Source organism: Neofelis nebulosa, chromosome 11 (assembly GCF_028018385.1).
Source record: "Neofelis nebulosa isolate mNeoNeb1 chromosome 11, mNeoNeb1.pri, whole genome shotgun sequence".
In the NCBI taxonomy this organism is placed as follows: domain Eukaryota; kingdom Metazoa; phylum Chordata; class Mammalia; order Carnivora; family Felidae; genus Neofelis; species Neofelis nebulosa.
The window spans coordinates 62,175,292-62,192,526 of NC_080792.1; the positions used below are offsets into that span (position 1 = coordinate 62,175,292).

A 17,235-nucleotide genomic window follows, 5' to 3' on the forward strand; every position below is an offset into this window, starting at 1 on the left:
TTAAACTATAAGCTCCCGGGGCGCCTGGGTGGCGCAGTCGGTTAAGCGTCCGACTTCAGCCAGGTCACGATCTCGCGGTCTGTGAGTTCGAGCCCCGCGTCAGGCTCTGGGCTGATGGCTCGGAGCCTGGAGCCTGTTTCCGATTCTGTGTCTCCCTCTCTCTCTGCCCCTCCCCGTTCATGCTCTGTCTCTCTCTGTCCCAAAAATAAATAAAAAACATTGAAAAAAAAAAAAAATAATAAACTATAAGCTCCCTAGAAGGCATGGAAAACATGTACATCCCCTACTGTGCTTGTGGGGTGAGCATTTCCTGGTTAAACAGCTGCTACAGCTGTTTATCCATCACCTATACCTAGCACAGAGCACATTTATGCAATAAAATATTTGGGAACAGGAAGGTTGTTTTTCAAAACATTCTCAAAACACTACATCAGTATAATTCAGGGGAAGACCCCTTGCTGCTTGCTGCCAATACAAGTGAGGACTAGTTTGGGCTGCTGTCTCAAACTCACCCAAACCAACAGCACCCATCTCCACCAGACCATGGGGTGGGTGGGGGAAGGGGAAGTTCACAGTACCGAGAGACACAACAGGTGCATGGTGAGCCCCAGGGTGGGGTGGATAGACTTTTCTTTGCTTCTAGATCTTGCCAAAACAGAGAAACCTATATTCTCAAACTGATTTTATTGGCCTTTTGATTTGAGTTATATTCAGTTTACTTACCACCAATCACTCGCTCAATTGCTTGTTCAAAGTGTTTCTGATTTATGGAATCCGAAAGGTGTCTTGCAGCAATCAGAGCCGCTTCATTACAGACATTAGCAACATCAGCTCCTACAAAATGAATACAGAACAGCTTACCACCAAATATACTTGAACTGATTGGTCACACATTATGGATGATCATATCCAGTCAGTTTATCAACCAGCAGTAGACTAAATAAGGGCTTAATGTAATATAATTCAGTTTGATTCATGATGACCCTAAGCTGTTCTAGCAGTCAGTAATAGCCTGGTACAATCCTGGCCCTTTGAACTGAGATGCAAGTATCAGTAATAGTAAATAGATAATTACATGCAGCCATTTACCTTTATAGGCAATATGGCTCATGTAACTACAAACTAAGACAGTCTTTAAAAATGTCCATTAATTGGGGCGCCTGGGTGGCTCAGTCGGTTGGGCGTCCGACTTCGTCTCAGGTCATGATCTCACGGTCCGTGGGTTCGAGCCCTGCGTTGGGCTCTGTGCTGACAGCTCAGAGCCTGGAGCCTGCTTCGGATTCTGTGTCTCCCTCTCTCTCTGACCCTCCCCCGTTCATGCTCTGTCTCTCTCTGTCTCAAAAATAAATAAGCGTTAAAAAAAATTTTTTTAAAAATGCCCATTAACTAACTTAGTTCTATCAACTCTGTTGGGAGAGTGACTAATACGGACGTTAGGCAATATGCTGAAATACAATGAAAAACATAAGCACTAAAAATAACGGTGCAGTTAAATACCCAAAGTTAAATACGTGAAGCTTGTCAAATGCTTTCTAGATCCATAAGTCTCTTTATTATTTTTTTTTAAGGTTTCTTTCTTTTTGAGAGAGAGAGAGAGAGAAAACAGAGGAGGGGCAGACAGAGGATTCAAAGTGGGCTCCGCACTGACAGCAGAAAGCCTAACGTGGGGCTCGAACTTACGAACCCCTGTGAGATCATAACCTGAGCTGAAATCGGGTGCTTAACAAACTGAGCCACACAGGTGCCCCGATAAGTCTCTTTAAATTTTTTTTTTTTTTAACGATTTATTTTTGAGAGAGAGTGAGCACAAGTGGGGAAGCGGCAGAGGAAGGGGGTGGACAGAAGATCCAAAGCGGGCTCTACAATGACAGCAGCAAGCCCAATGCGGAGCTGAAACTCACAAACTGTAAGATCATGACCTGAGCCAAAGTTAGATGCTCAACTGACTGAGCCCCAAGTCTCTTGGTGCCCCAAGTCTCTTCATATTAACTTTTCAGATAAACTATATGGTAAGTCAAATAAGCTATAAACAAATAAGCTCAATAAACAAACATTAAAACGTTATAAATTCCAAAGTCCAAAGATACAAAACAAATAAAAAGTTAGAACCCTGGGACATTTAAGATGAATATATTCTTCTAACCATATACTTACATATAATCCTCTAAGACTTTCCAAATGTTCATTTTTATTTCATTTTGAGTTTGGAAGAAAGATAGGAGAAAGGAGTTTGGAAGAAAAGAAATTTGAGTTTGGAAGAAGTGAGAAAGGCTCACATTTACATTTTAAAACTCTTGGAATAAACACATGCAAAGATACTCAACATCACTGGTCATTAGAGACACAAATCAAAACCACGAGATGCCACTAAGGTGGCTGCAATCAAATAGACAACAACCAGTGTTGGCAAGAATGTGGAAAAACTGGAACCCTCTTACATTGCTGGTGAGAATGTAAAATGGTGAAGCCACCTTGGAAAACAGATTGATAGTTCCTTAAAAAGTGATTCAGCCACTCTACTCCTAGGTATATAGCCAGAGAAATCAAACGTATGTCCACATAAAAATCTGTACATGGATGTTCACAGCAGCATCATTCACAATAGCAAAAAGATGGAAACAACCCAAATAAAGAAGATGTGGTCCATCCACACATTGGAATATTATCCAGCCAGGGAAAGGAATAAAGTCTTGACACCTGCTGCCACATGGCTCAACTCTGAAGACACTACACTTAAGTGGAAGCAGCCAGGGAGAAAGGATCCTATGTGGTGTAATTCTTTTTACATGAAATGTCCAGAATAAGAAGATCTATAAAAATGGAAAGTAGGTGAGGGGTTGCCTAGGGCTGGGGATGGAGGGAGTAGCTGCTAATGGATTCTTCTGGGGTGATAAAAATGACCTAAAATTAGGCTACAGCAGTTACAGTGCAACCCTGTAAATACACTTTTTAAAAACCACTGAATCATACACTTTACAATTCACAGATGAACTTTATGGTATGTGAATTTTATGTCAGTAGAGTTGTTAAAAAAATAAATAAATAAAAATAAAAACACCCACATACAAATAATCCAGAGGCAGCAGGAAGAGGGTGGGGTACATACGAAATAAGGTTTAACACGCACTGAGAACTGTTCCTGAAGCTAGGTGATGGGTGCAGAGGGGTTCATTATAGTATTTTCTCAATGTCTGTATATGTTTGAAGTCTCCCACTGAAGAGGCCCCAAGGTGAGAGGTAAAAGTGCACTGGGAGCTGGTAAAGGACTTCTGACACAGGACATCAGGTTCTGTTCCACTCACCTGAAAACCCTGGAGTTAAGGAGGCAAGTTTTCTTGCCAGCTTCTCCTTTTCCAGGGCACTGTCCAGCTTCAATGGTCTGAGGTGAACTTTGAAAATAGAGGCTCTTCCTTTTATGTCCGGTGGTCCTTGAGAAATTATTTTTAAGGAAAAAAAAAATCAAAGTGAAATAGTTATATCTCTCCTCATAAGAACTGGACTGAACCTGATGAAGGTCATCTCACCAATAAATATCTGCCTATCGAAACGCCCTGGCCTCATCAGTGCCGGGTCTAGAATATCTGGTCGATTGGTGCCCGCCAAAATGACGACGTTTGTTGTTGTGTTAAAACCTAGGGACATAAAAAAAAAAAAATGCCAGACTTAAAGCTTTAAGCATCATTTCTATAAACACAAATGCCAAAGGGGTGCCTGGGTGGCTCAGCAGGTTAAGCACCTGACTCTTGGATTCAGGTCAGGTCATGATCTCATGGTTTTTGAGGTCAAGCCCCACATCAGGCTCTGTGCGGACCTTGCAAAGTCTACTTGGATCCTCTCTCTCTCCCTTTCTCGCTGTCCCTCCCCCACTTGCACTTTTTCAAGTGCGCATTCTGTCAAAATAAAACACATACACACACACACACCACATGCAAGATTGTAATTTATAGAACTGTAACTTCAGAATATGTTGTTCATTTTTTTAAACATTTTAAAATTGAGGTGATTAAATTTGCGAAGAATGTGTCTAACCTCCCTGGGCCACAAGACAACCCATTGAATATTTGAAGACAGGTATCAACCTCCAACTCCAGCCCCTTTGCCAGACTCTGCTTGGTTCTGTTGGTCTCTTCTCCAATGTCAATGCCTTGGCTACAGGAGCCTTCACCCTCAGGACCCCGGCCCTGAAAGAGCTTTGGTGCTGATAGCCCACAAATATGGCCATACATGGACTGGACCACCACAGAGTGAGGGAAGAGCTCTACCTTAATCGGATATAGGCAGACCTCGTTTTACTGCACTCTGCTTTACTGCACTTCACAGATACTGTGTTTTGTATAAATTGAAGGTCTGTGGCAACCTTATGCTGAGCAAGTCTATCAGTGCCATTTTTCCAAGAGCATTTTCTCACTCTGTCTCTATTACATTTTGGTAATTCTTGCAATATCTCAAACTTTTTTGTTATTGTATTTGTTGTGGTGACCTGTGATCAGTAATCTTTAATGTTACTATTTTAATAGCTTTAGGGCACCACACACTGCACCCATATAAATGAATTTAACTGATAAATACTACGTGTGTGTTCTGACTGCTCCAGCAATGAACTGTTCCCTCTCCCCCTCTCCTTGGGCATCCCTATTCCCTGAGACACAACAAAATTGAAATTAAGCCAATTAGCCCTACAGAGACCTCTAAGTGTTCGAGTGAAAGGAAGAGTCTCAAGTCTCTCACTTTAAATCAAAAGCTAGAAATGATTAAGCTCAGTGAGGAAGGCATGTTGAAAGCTGAGATAGACTGGAAAGCCAGGCCTCCTGTGCCAAATAGCCAAGGAGTAAATACAAACCAAAGGTTCTTGAAAGAAATTAAAATGCTATTCCAGTGGACACATGATGATAAGAAAGCAAACAGACTTCCTGCTGACATGGATAAAGTTTTAACTGTCTGGATAGAACATCAAACCAGCCAAAACATTCTCTTAAGCCAAAACCTAATCCAGAGCCAAGCCCTCACTCTCTTCATATCTATGAAGGCTGAGAGAGGTGAGGAAACTGCAGAAAACAAGTCTGAAGCTGCCAGAGGGTGGCTCGCGAGGTTAAAGAAGCTGTCTCCATAGCAAAATAGGGCAAGGTGCAGCACCAGGTGCTGATGCAGAAGCTGCATCAAGTTACCCAGGTCTAGCTAAGGTAATTAATGAAAGAGGCTACACCAAGTAAAAGATTTTCGATGCAGATAAACAGTCTTGGATTGGAAGAAGATGCCATCTAGGACTTTCATAGCTAGAGGGGAGATATCAGTGCCTGGCTTCAAAGCTTCAAAGCACAGGCTGACTCTCTTGTTTGTGGCTATGCAGCTGGTGACTTTAAACTGAAGCCAGTGCTCATTTGCCATTCTGAAAATCCTCAGGCCCTAAAGAATTATGCTAAACCTACTCTGCCTATGCTCTAGAAATGGAACAAAGCCTGATGAGAGCACATCTGTTTATAACATGGTTTACTGAATATTTTAAGCCCACTGTTGAGACAGCTGCTCAGAAAATATTACTTCTGACAATGCCCTGGTCACCCAAGAGCTCTGATGGAGATGGAGGAGACTCATGTTGTCTCATGCCTGCTAACACAACATCCATTCTGCAGCCCATGGATCAAGGAGTGAGTCTGACTTTTAAGTCTTATGATTTATGAAATACATTTCGTAGGGCTATAGCTGCCAGAGATAATCAAAAGAATTCCCCATTCTGGATGCCACTAACAACATTTGTGATTCATGGAAGAGGTCAAGATATCAACATTGCCAGGAGTTTGGAAGAAGCTGATTTGCCCCCTCATGGATGAGTTCAGGACTTCAGTGGAGGCAGTGACTGCAGATGTGGGAGAAATAGCAAGAGAACCAGAATTACAAGTGGAGCCTAAAGATGTGACTGAATTACTGCAATCTCATGAGAAAGCTTGGAACGTCTGAAGAGTTGCTTCTTATGGATGAGCAAAGAAAGTAGTTTCTTGAGACGGACTCTAATCCTGGTAAAGTTGCGTGAAAATTGTTGAAATTACAGTAAACTATTTAGACTGTAACAAAAACTTAGTTGATAAAGCGGGGGCAGGGTTTGAGAGGACTGATTCCAAACTGAAAGGAGTTTACTGTGGGTAAACAATGCTATCAAACAGCATCGCATGCTACAGAGAAACTGTTCATGAAAGGGAAAGTCAGTCAATGCGGCAAACTTTGTTGCTGTTTTCTTTTAAGAAACTGCCACAAACCATCCCAGCCTTCAGCAGCCACCACCCTGATCAGTCAGCAACTGTCAACACTGAGGCAGGACCCCTTCACCAGCAAAAAGATTACAACTCACTGAAAGTTCAGATGATGGTTAGCATTTTTCAGCAATAGAAGCTAAAAAAGATTTTAAAATCTTTATTTATTTATTTTTGAGGGGAGGGAAGGGGCAGAGACAGAGGAAGACAGAGAATCCCAAGTGGGCTCTGTGTAATTAGCGCAGAGTCCGATGTGGGGCTCAAACTCAAGAACCAGGAGACCATGACCTGAGCTGAAATCAAGAGTTGGATGCTGAACGAACTGAGCCACGCAGGCACTCTGAGCATTCAATTAAAATATGTACCAAAAAAATATGTACAATTTTTTAAGACACATACTGCATACCTAAAAAGACTCAACATAATATAAACATAACTTTTATATGCACTGGGAAACCAAAACATTCATCTGACTCGCTTATTGCGATAGTCACTTCATAGCAGTTGTCTGGAACTGAACCCGCAGTATTGCCAAGGATGCCTGCCCGATGCCCAGCTCAGTCTCGTAAACCAGCTTAGTACTGAGCACTGCGCTTCCCTTTCTGAGCACACAACAGCATCCGTGTATCTTACAGCACAAAGTATTCTCACATCCCACAAAATGGCTTTCCTAATAAAAGAAAAAGCTGACTAATGTGGAAAGACTGCTACTCTCTTAGTATTTGAAATCTGCCAAATTCACACACTTAGTTATATGCATGGGTTTTCCTGATGCTTCAGAATCATAGATGATTTTAAGAATGAGACCACAATTCTTTTGCAATCATTTCACCAATTTTTCTCTTATTCACATCCAGATGCAAACACCATCTTAATACCAATATTGTTATGGCAGGCTGCCAAGTAAGAATATTTTGGCATTATCCATACTGGTACAGAAGAGCCTTTAAAAAGGGCTGTTTGTTTTAGAGAATACTTTTTTAAAATTTGAACTCAATATCGACATAAGGATTCTCACTTTAGCTATATGGAAAACAATTAGAAAATGTAGTTTAAAATACAAAAGACTTGAATATTCACCATCCATCTCCACAAGCAGCTGATTGAGTGTATTCTCCTGTTCACTCTGCCCCCCAAAGTTGCCTCTTCCTCTCTTCCTTCCCACGGCATCTATTTCATCAATGAAGAGAATGCAAGGGGCATTCTTCCGAGCAAGGGCAAATAAGTCTCGGACCTGGATAAAAATATAAACACTAGAGTCACTTAACAACTGAAAATTATTTTCCTCCTAATAAAAAATAAACATCATGCTTCCATCCAAGAGGAAGATGATCTTTTTGTGTTAGATACTGTGCACTACACATTTAAAAAGAGTTATAAGAAGCAAAGAGGTGGCAAATGATGAGTAAGGTGGTGGGTAACTGCTTTAAGGTGAGTAAATATTATTTCTATAATATCATAACTTACTGTATATATCACAAGTGCTAACAATATCTGCTATTTTTATAGCAACAAATTAATACTACACATTTTTACCCTACCAAAAGAGAATACTGTAGAGGTGTAAACTTTATATTCAGTGTAAAAGTTCAAACTACTCTGGCCCGAGGCAAGCTGTTAATAAGCAGACACTTACTAACAGATCTAGGTAACATGTATACACACCGCAAAGGCCGTGAACTACACAAGACCACACAGTGATCACCCCAGAGCATAATACAGTGCCCTGCCACTACAGGAGCAGGTGTGAGGCCCATGCACCTACATTCTGTCCTGATAATAAGCATGTGCTTATGCTTATGATGAAGGAGTGGCCATCCCCAGGGTCTCAGCCTATCACCTGCCCCTTTTAAGAGATCCAGAAACAATTTCCTATGCCTCACATCCCTTTTCACTTCATTCACCAGAAGTCCAAGTTTCCCCATCGTCCTTTCCTGCCTAGACTTCCTAGCTTTCATTCCTATATTGCTCTGAACACATCCCCTAGGATAACTCATGTCCCTCCAAGGCCTCTCCCTCTGAACTCCAGATCAGTGATCAACAGACCCCACCCTCTCACACCTCCTTCACCTCCTTGTCTGTCCCTGCAAAGCTCTCAACTGGAAGGGGTTTTGTCTTTCCATCCGAGCCAGTAGGAGTTGAAGTGCACCTCACGCAACATGACTACTGCCAAAACAATTCTGTTGGAAAACCCCTGCTCAGAGATTCCCACCATGTGGCAGACACCCTGCCCTCCTGGTTGTAGTACTTCCTGGGCCCGATTTCCCATTCTTCCAGCCTACCCCCACCCCCTCCACTGGGCACTATTTTTTTAGTGATTCCTGGTTGGCCGTCCCCTGACCCACCTCTTTCAATCACCTTCTGCTCTATTTTGCCATGGCCAGCAATGCCAAGGTTTCCCTACACAACCAGCTTCCCGTGGTCTACTCTGCCCCCTCCCACAGGTCTGGCTTGCTCATGTACTCAAGCTTCTCTCATAGCCGGCTTCTCCTGGATCTCTAGCCCATTAGGCCCACCACTTACCCCCACCACCCACAGCTCCTCTCCTGTCTTCAGCCACCCCCACCACTCCTACCCGTACCAGATTCCATGATCCATCATCATAAACACTCAAGTCCCCCAGGCTCCCCTAGCCGTCTGACAGCCCTCCTATGAATCCACCTACTTTACCTATCATAGCTCATTTAAATTACGATGCCATCAATAGTAAGACTTATCATTAATACACTTCCCACTGACAAAAAAAAATGCTGCCAGTCGGTGGCACAACACTTAGTTACTGATTATAAGTTGCATCTTGGTGTTTGGAAAAGCAACTGTGGTAGCACTTTGCGCTTCTACAGTGTTAAAAAAAAAAAAAAGTCAATATTTAGACACTGATAAAATACACAAGAGTAAAAATTTAAGTGTTTCTTTAAAAACTAACCCATACTCACACTTCCTGATTTCAAAACTTACTACAAAGGAACAGTAATCAAGACTGTGGTACTGGTATAGAGAGAGACAAATGGGTGCCAACACCATTCAATGGAAAAATCATCTTTTTAACAAATGGTGCTGGGAAACCCAGATATACACATGTAGAAGAGTGAACCAAGATGGACCCTTACACCTCACATCATATTAACTTGAGACAGATCACAGACCTAAACGTAAGAGCTACAACTTTTAAAACTCTTAGAAGAAAACACAGGAGTATTTATGACCTTGGATGGTGACAGTCTTAGAAAATGATACCAAAGCCCAAGCAACAGCAAAAAAAAAAAATGGATAAATTAGACTTCATCAAAATTAAACACTTTTGTGCTTCACTACCAAGAAAGGGAAAAGACAACCCACAGAAAGGGAGAAATTATTTGCAAATAATGTATGTGATTAGGACCTAATATCCAGAATATATAAAGAACTCTTGCAACTCAACAACAAAAGGACAACCCATAAACAGCCTGCACCAGTCTGGTCCAGGGCCATCTTTACCAGCTCCGTATTTGGGGGGAAAAATCAGGGGGAGACAGAGGAAGGTGCGCCATCATAAGAGAATGAAAGACTTACTCTAGCTGGACCCACACCAACAAACATCTCCAAAAACTCAGATCCACTAACAGTGATGAAAGGGACGTTGGCTTCTCCAGCTGTGGCCTTAGCTAGCAGTGTTTTCCCAGTGCCTGGAGGACCAGTGAGAATGGCACCCTTCAGATATAAAAAAGGAAAAGTATATTTAGCTAGAATTTCAGAAAAGTAAATTGCATATCCACAAACAATTCTAAGATATAAATCTGTCTATAAACTCTGATTAGATAACAAACATTCCTTAAACAACGATGGCAAAACATTTTTATAACAGTAAGAAGAGGAAGAAAAGGATTAGAGACTACCTTGTTTTAAAAAATGTAGTAAGAATGTAAAATCTTACATACTTCGCTTTAAGATTCTTAGCACTGCTTTTCAGATCAGATCTTTAGACTTAAGCTGAATATCTATTAATAAACCAACTGAGGTTGGGGCATCTGGGTGGCTCAGTCAGTTAAGCTTCTGACTCTTGGTTTTGGCTCAGGTCATGATCTCATGGTTCATGGGCTGGAGCCCCATGCTGGGCTCTGTGCTGATGGGATTCTCTCTCTCTATCTCAAAATAAATAAATAAATTTTTAAAAATTTAACAGGTAAGTATAAAAAATAAATAAGCCAACTGAGGTTTACTTAAATAATTCAAAGAGACACAAACACCACACTCCCAAATTACATTTTGCTTATTTTCTTCCCTTTAAAATTTCACAAATGAAGTAAAAATCTAATGACCAACTATGAATGCAGTTAAAAAGCGAAAATGTGTTTGCTCAGTCTAATTATTCAAGTTGTATAGATGTTTAGGCATGATGTGCACAGATACTACATAAGTCAGAAAATTATAAAATTATCAAATATGACTTTTCATCCACACAGGCATGATATGAAAATCAAGGAAACGATTTCCTTTACAAAGGATTCCTTTAAAGTAAACTTTATTAGTGGATTTTTTTAAATAATTAAACATCTTGGATTCATTTACTTAATGACCAAACCTGGCCCTGGGAGTATAAGGATCAGTAAGGCCAGCCTGTCACCAGCAGCAGGCATGGGGACTCCTGGGAGGAGGAGGCTAGAATCAGTGCTATCTCTTCTCCACCAAATCCTGTGCCACGAATCTGAGTGCCAGGCCCAGGCAAATGGTCTGTTCAAACCTGCTAAGGGAGGGACAAGCGGGTGACAGCAGGAGGCAACGCGCTCATGTGCACAGTTGCTGAGAGACGGGGTATCCGAATCAGACTGGAGGGAGAAGCAAGGCGAATCAGGGAAGGCTTCCAAGGGGAGAGAACACAAATCTTTTCAGGAATATACACACCACATACAAGCAGACACATTCCCACGGAACAACTGACCTGAAAAAACCCTGGAGTAAAGCAGAGACTAATAAGACAGAAGGAGAAAAACAGCTACTTTGTCACAAGTAATCAAACTTCATAAAAGTATAACTTCAGAGATAAAAATTTCAAACAATTTTTGGGTTAATACGTTGAAAATAATCTGAACGTTCACTTTTTACCTTTGGGATTTTTGCTCCTAGGTCTTGATACTGCTTTGGGTTTTTCAAGAAATTCACAAATTCCATTATCTCTAGCTTGGCCTCCTCACAGCCAGCCACATCTTTGAACTTCACATCTATCTCATCCTTCAAGACTTTGGCAGTGGTTTCTCCAACACTGAAGAGTCCACCCATCCCCCGGCCTGTCCGGCCAATGCCGGCGGGCCCTCTCCGTATGGTGTACAGTAAGAAAGCGATGATAAGCACCGTGGGCAACATGCTCAGGAGAAACGAGCTAAATAAAAGAAACCACACACAACACTGACATGTTTTTAAGACGGTTACTCTTTGGCTTTTTAAATGTTTGCAAGATACACTTTTTGGTAACTGCTTAGGATATAATTGTAAATGTTTTCTATTTTTGTAAAACCTGAATATTCCAAATGTTTTATTTGAGGCACAAAGACAATCTCAGTGTCTCAATATCACTGATGTAGAATTGCAGAAGACGAGACCAAAGAAAAAACTGTTAACACATATGCTGTCTACTGAGATTTTATTTCTATCCCAGTAATCTCCATTTATGCACGATACAGACCTAGCTGTAATTTACTATCATTATATCTGCCTTTCAAAGAAACTTCTTTTGAATTACTTAGAAGTTTTAACATGACCTGGCGTTAGCCTGGGCAGAAATTGCAGTTCTCTTAATTGGAATGCGTCGACTTATTCTAAAGAGATGTCTTCTAAATATCAAATCCTCGCTCAGTTAACGGCAGATCAGTTTCAAAAGCCCTGTACACAATGGTGACAGCAATCTGTTGGTGAGCGCTGCACAGGCCACTCCGTGCAGCTTGTGCAGACTTAGCAGACTGACTCCCAGGGGAGCAATCTTTTGTCCTCCAAGCTCATGCTCTGGAAGGCGCTGCTCAGATAGGACTTAAAGCCTGGAGATGCACACTCATATATATGAGTATATCCTCAGATATATACTCATATTGGTTAATATAATGCAAGTTAGCTGAAATTATCCTAAGAAATTAGGATCATAACCTTGTACACGGTTTAGCTCTAAAAAAAACCAAAAAACCAGGATCTACTTTTTAAGTTTTCATCTTTTACAATTTTTTAAAGGCCCCCACAGCAGGCAGTAAGAACATAGAAAAATTTACCTTTGGTTTATTTCTGGAGGGGGAAAAAAGATACACACTGACCATAGATGTTTAAGGAATGGTGCAACCAAACTTTCTGTAATGTTTCAGCAGCAGCTATACAGTTAAATGATTGTATGACAGCCCCAGGGCCCAAGGGATATGGCACATGTGAAACAATCTTGATAGCTATCTGGATCTAAAAACAGGTAAATTGTACGCTGACACAACTAAGATGCAAGAAAGTCTCTAAAACAGAATAATACTACCAGCTCAATTAGCACACTAGCAATCCATTTTTCTTTTTTGCCTAATTTTTTAAAATTTATTTTTGAGAGAGTGAGACAGAGCACAAGTGGAGGAAGGGTAGAGAAAAGGAAACATAGAATCTGAAGCAGGCTCTAGGCTCCGAGTAAGTGTTCAGCACAAGAGCCCGACGCAGGGCTCAAAACCCACACACCGTGAGATCATGACCTGAGCCAAAGTCGGTCACTTAACCAACTGAAACACCCAGGCGCCCCTAGCAATCCGTTTTTCTGCTCTTTTATTCAGAAAAATTAAGATTTACTTGTACTTTCACTCTTGAACTGCTAACTCCGTAGCAAGGTACACCTCAATGCGAATGGAGTAACTGCCAGGAAATCTATCTGGGTGTTATACATGGATGAGTACTCAAAGGCCATAGATTTCCTATAGAAACTCAAAGACAAGTGACTCTTGAAATCAATGGGCCCTTCTTGGAGGCCTCAGACTTCTAACTGGTCTTATTAAAGATAAATAACCCCTAAGGGAACAAGCAATCTCTGACAAGAGAAAAAAGAGTTGCTTAAAATTCCTGGAAAACTCTGAAAAATAAATGTAAATGACAGTTAAAAGGTGGCAATGCCATTCTTTAACAAAGGGGCTCTTTATGCTAAAATCCTACTAAAGGACGTTAATACCCCCAAACTATTGCTTAATCAAAGATAAATATAAATGTGTAGAAAAGCAGTCATGAACAAAAACCAGTAAATTACCAATGACTTAAAAGAAGTCTGGCCCAACTGAGACAGACTTGAGAATGTCGTATGTCACCTGCCATCTGGTGTTCCACACAGAGCACAGTGAACAGTCTTACCCGTCACTTTCAGCAATGTAGACGACAGGAACCCGATTCTCCCCTTCTATGCCCAATTCCTGCTGTAAAGTTTCCAGATTCCGCTCAAAGGTGTCCACACTGCCAATATTAAACCAGACGTATTGCTATAAAAACACAAAACAAAATATCCTAAGAATGAAGGGGAAACAAAGTTTAATTTACCAGAAGGTTCAACTTTTAATGAATTTTTCAGAAATACTGAAAATTTAGAAAGTGAAAAAAAACCCACAATAATAAAGGACTGGTTTTAATGATGCAATGATTATGTTTCACTCAGTGAGAGCACCTGGCAATCCTTGCAAATAAGCATTTCTTAAGCAATATTCCTTAGTGGTTCTACAATTATACACTCAAATGAAAAATCTATTAAAAGTCCTTTTCATAAATATGTGTCCTTTTCTGCTTCTTCATTTCCCACGTATTTCTCAGCTATTTCCAAACTGAAAACTAATGTGATGCAGTACTAACAGCCAAAGTTTCCTGAGCACTTACTAAGGGTCAGGCATGGCTCTTAGCCCTGTATATACACTAACTCATTCAATCTTCAGAACCACCCTAAGAAGCAGGTACTATCACCAGAAGTGATACTCAAAATCTGAACGTGAGGAAGGCACCCCACCACCCAATGAGAACAGAAGCGTCCTTCGCTGTGCCAGCTGTTACTCTTCTATTCACTTGGTCAGGTGAGTTACCGAGGCCCTGGGGAGGAACCAATGAAGGATTTGAGGCAATGGCTACTTACCCCCCCACCCCAAAGTATTCCCCATTGTGCTAGTTGTTTACTGGCTGAGTATCAGCCCTGACTCTTACTGTCCCCATTTTACAGATGAGAAAACTACAGGGGTGACTTCACTTGCCCATGGTTACAAATCTAGTAAGAGGCTGGATCTGCACCCGAGGAGTCTGGCTCCCGAGCCAGTGCTCCTAACCAGCATGTCACACTGCCTCTCTTCTACAACCACACACGTACTTATAACAGCTCACATTTATGGAGTTTTACTAATATGTTAGAACCTGTTCCAAGCCCTATGCAAGTATTAGCAGCATTTTCTAGCACAAAAAGACTCTGTTCCTCCTCTAACCTGTAATCACTTAAAAAAAGTTTTAATCAAAACAATAAATCTATGTCATAAAAACTCAATTCAAAAGTGTGCACAGAAGAGAGTAACATGTCATCCCAAAGTCCTCCCACCAACCAGTGCTACTGAGTGCAGAACAGCACTCTGGTATTTCTCTCCAAATATCTAAAAACAAAAGATGGAGGGGCGCCTGGGTGGCGCAGTCGGTTAAGCGTCCGACTTCAGCCAGGTCACGATCTCGCGGTCCGTGAGTTCGAGCCCCGCGTCAGGCTCTGGGCTGATGGCTCGGAGCCTGGAGCCTGTTTCTGATTCTGTGTCTCCCTCTCTCTCTGCCCCTCCCCCGTTCATGCTCTGTCTCTCTCTGTCCCAAAAATAAATAAAAAACGTTGAAAAAAAATTTAAAAAAAAAATAAAAACAAAAGATGGAGAGTTTTATAACAGATATATTTTTTCTTAAGTTTCTTTAATAGTATTATATAACAGTTCTTGGTAAGTTGTTCACTGACAAACTTACAAAATTCCTGCTATCACAAGCCCAAAACAAGTCAATAATAGGTTAGCCACATGTGACTAAGCATTCCCTTACTTAACACCTACTCTCAACTGGACACTGTGCATGACTCAACATCAGACAAATGGGGCAGATAAAGAGGACCAGCAGCATGAGATTTAGGGACAAGATCTAGAGAAGACCCACCGGGGGTGGGTCTCAGCTTTCCAAGTGATTCTTACACACAGTGAAGTTTGAAAACCCCCAATGACATTCAAGATCTCATTTCAGCACTAAGACTTAAAGCATTATTATTGCCCTTCCCATCTTAGTGATAAAGAAACCCAGGCTTAGGGGAGTTGGCCATATAGCCAGTAAAGAGTAGAGCTGATCTGAAGCCTAGTCTGTCAAACTCCAAAGCCTGTGCTTCTACAGCTAACACTATAAGTAACACTGCTACTCTGTAAGTAGCAGGACACCGAAAATCATCTACCCATTTCTGAAAACTCAAAATAAAGTTTTTTTTTTTGTTTTTTTTTTTTTTTTAATTTTTTTTTCAACGTTTTTTATTTATTTTTGGGACAGAGAGAGACAGAGCATGAATGGGGGAGGGGCAGAGAGAGAGGGAGACACAGAATCGGAAACAGGCTCCAGGCTCCGAGCCATCAGCCCAGAGCCTGACGCGGGGCTCGAACTCACAGACCGCGAGATCGTGACCTGGCTGAAGTCGGACGCTTAACCGACTGCGCCACCCAGGCGCCCCTCAAAATAAAGTTTTTATTATAGTAGGTATTACATGTTCTCTGGGGAAAACTACAGTAATATAAACATAAATAAAATAAAAAGCATCTGTAACCTCAACATCCAGAAACAAACACGAGTAGCAACTTTGATGCCATTACTTCAAGATTTCATAATCCATTCCTTCAAGATTTCATAATAGCCCCTTTACTATCTTGAAATACATGCACAATTTTGAAATTGATATAAAACCTTAACCATAATATAAAGGATAAATAAAAGGAAAGTAATTTATAATAAAATGGTACAAATTTCAATACATAAACGTTTGTGCATGCCAGCACTAGATGTAAAAATTGCCCTCTAGGGAAGAGGACTGTCCTGCTGAGCCACTGCTCCAGCGGCGAGATTAAAGCAAGAGAAATGAGGAGCCCTTATTATTAACCAGGTGCCTAATGTGGGCATTTACTGATTTCCAATTTTCTGCTCTATAAACAATGTTTTGGAGGACATCTTGCATACACATCTTTACGTGCATCCTTAAGTATTTCCCTAGAATACAGTCCTAGAAGCAAAACTACTGAGTGTGTGCATACTTTCAAAACTGCTGATATACACACTGCCAAACTGTCCTCTTGAAAGGGAGTGCCAATTTAATTCCCAGCACTAAAACTCTGAGGAACAGTTCTGAGAAAAAAAAAAAAAGGAGCATGGTTATTAACGAACATTTCATCATAAGGCAAAAAGAATGGGAAGTGGGGTAGAAATGAAGACAATTAAAATAACTTACTCCTAAAAGTGACTGAAATACCAAACCCGCACAACTTTAGAGACATTCCTCTTTTTGTCGACATGTTTCAGACAGAGATGGTCACCATCAGTTCTAGTTTTCTTTACATGTTGCCCCACCCAGGCAAGGTGACCAGGAAATGGTTACACAAAATCATCTGGAAGGAGGGATGCAACATGGTAAAGGAGGTCTGACCCTGGGGGAGGGCAGTAAGACAGCAGGACACCAAGGGACTAGAGATGGGCCCCCATGGGGGGATGGGAGGGCTGGGAATCACCTTGGAATCACCTGGGAACCTCATCTGCCCCACTGCTGTCCTCCCCCACAATCCCCTCAACCCAGTCTAGGATATCTGGAATAGAGTTCAAACTGGCTGGACAGGATTTACAAATTAGGAGCACCTGGGTGACTCAGTAGGTTAGGTGTCCAACTTTGGCTCAGGTCATGATCTCGAGGTGCGTGAGTTTGAGCCCTGTTGGGCTCTGTGCTGACAGCTCAGAGCCCGGAGCCTGCTTCAGATTCTGTGTCTCTTGCCCCTCC

At 41.4% G+C, this 17,235-nt stretch overlaps 1 protein-coding gene across 1 annotated transcript in view; it reads right to left on the bottom strand.

Moving 5' to 3' along the window:
- Positions 1-17,235, bottom strand: part of AFG3L2 (AFG3 like matrix AAA peptidase subunit 2) — a 40,843-nt gene that overhangs the window by 12,477 nt on the left and 11,131 nt on the right. Inside the window, exons 7-13 of the mRNA XM_058692760.1 lie at positions 13,575-13,699; positions 11,328-11,601; positions 9,798-9,935; positions 7,326-7,479; positions 3,525-3,632; positions 3,303-3,428; positions 724-834 (exon numbers count right to left, since the gene is read on the bottom strand). Coding sequence (XP_058548743.1) covers positions 724-834; positions 3,303-3,428; positions 3,525-3,632; positions 7,326-7,479; positions 9,798-9,935; positions 11,328-11,601; positions 13,575-13,699 — 1,036 coding nt within the window. The remainder of the gene's footprint in view (positions 1-723; positions 835-3,302; positions 3,429-3,524; positions 3,633-7,325; positions 7,480-9,797; positions 9,936-11,327; positions 11,602-13,574; positions 13,700-17,235) is intronic.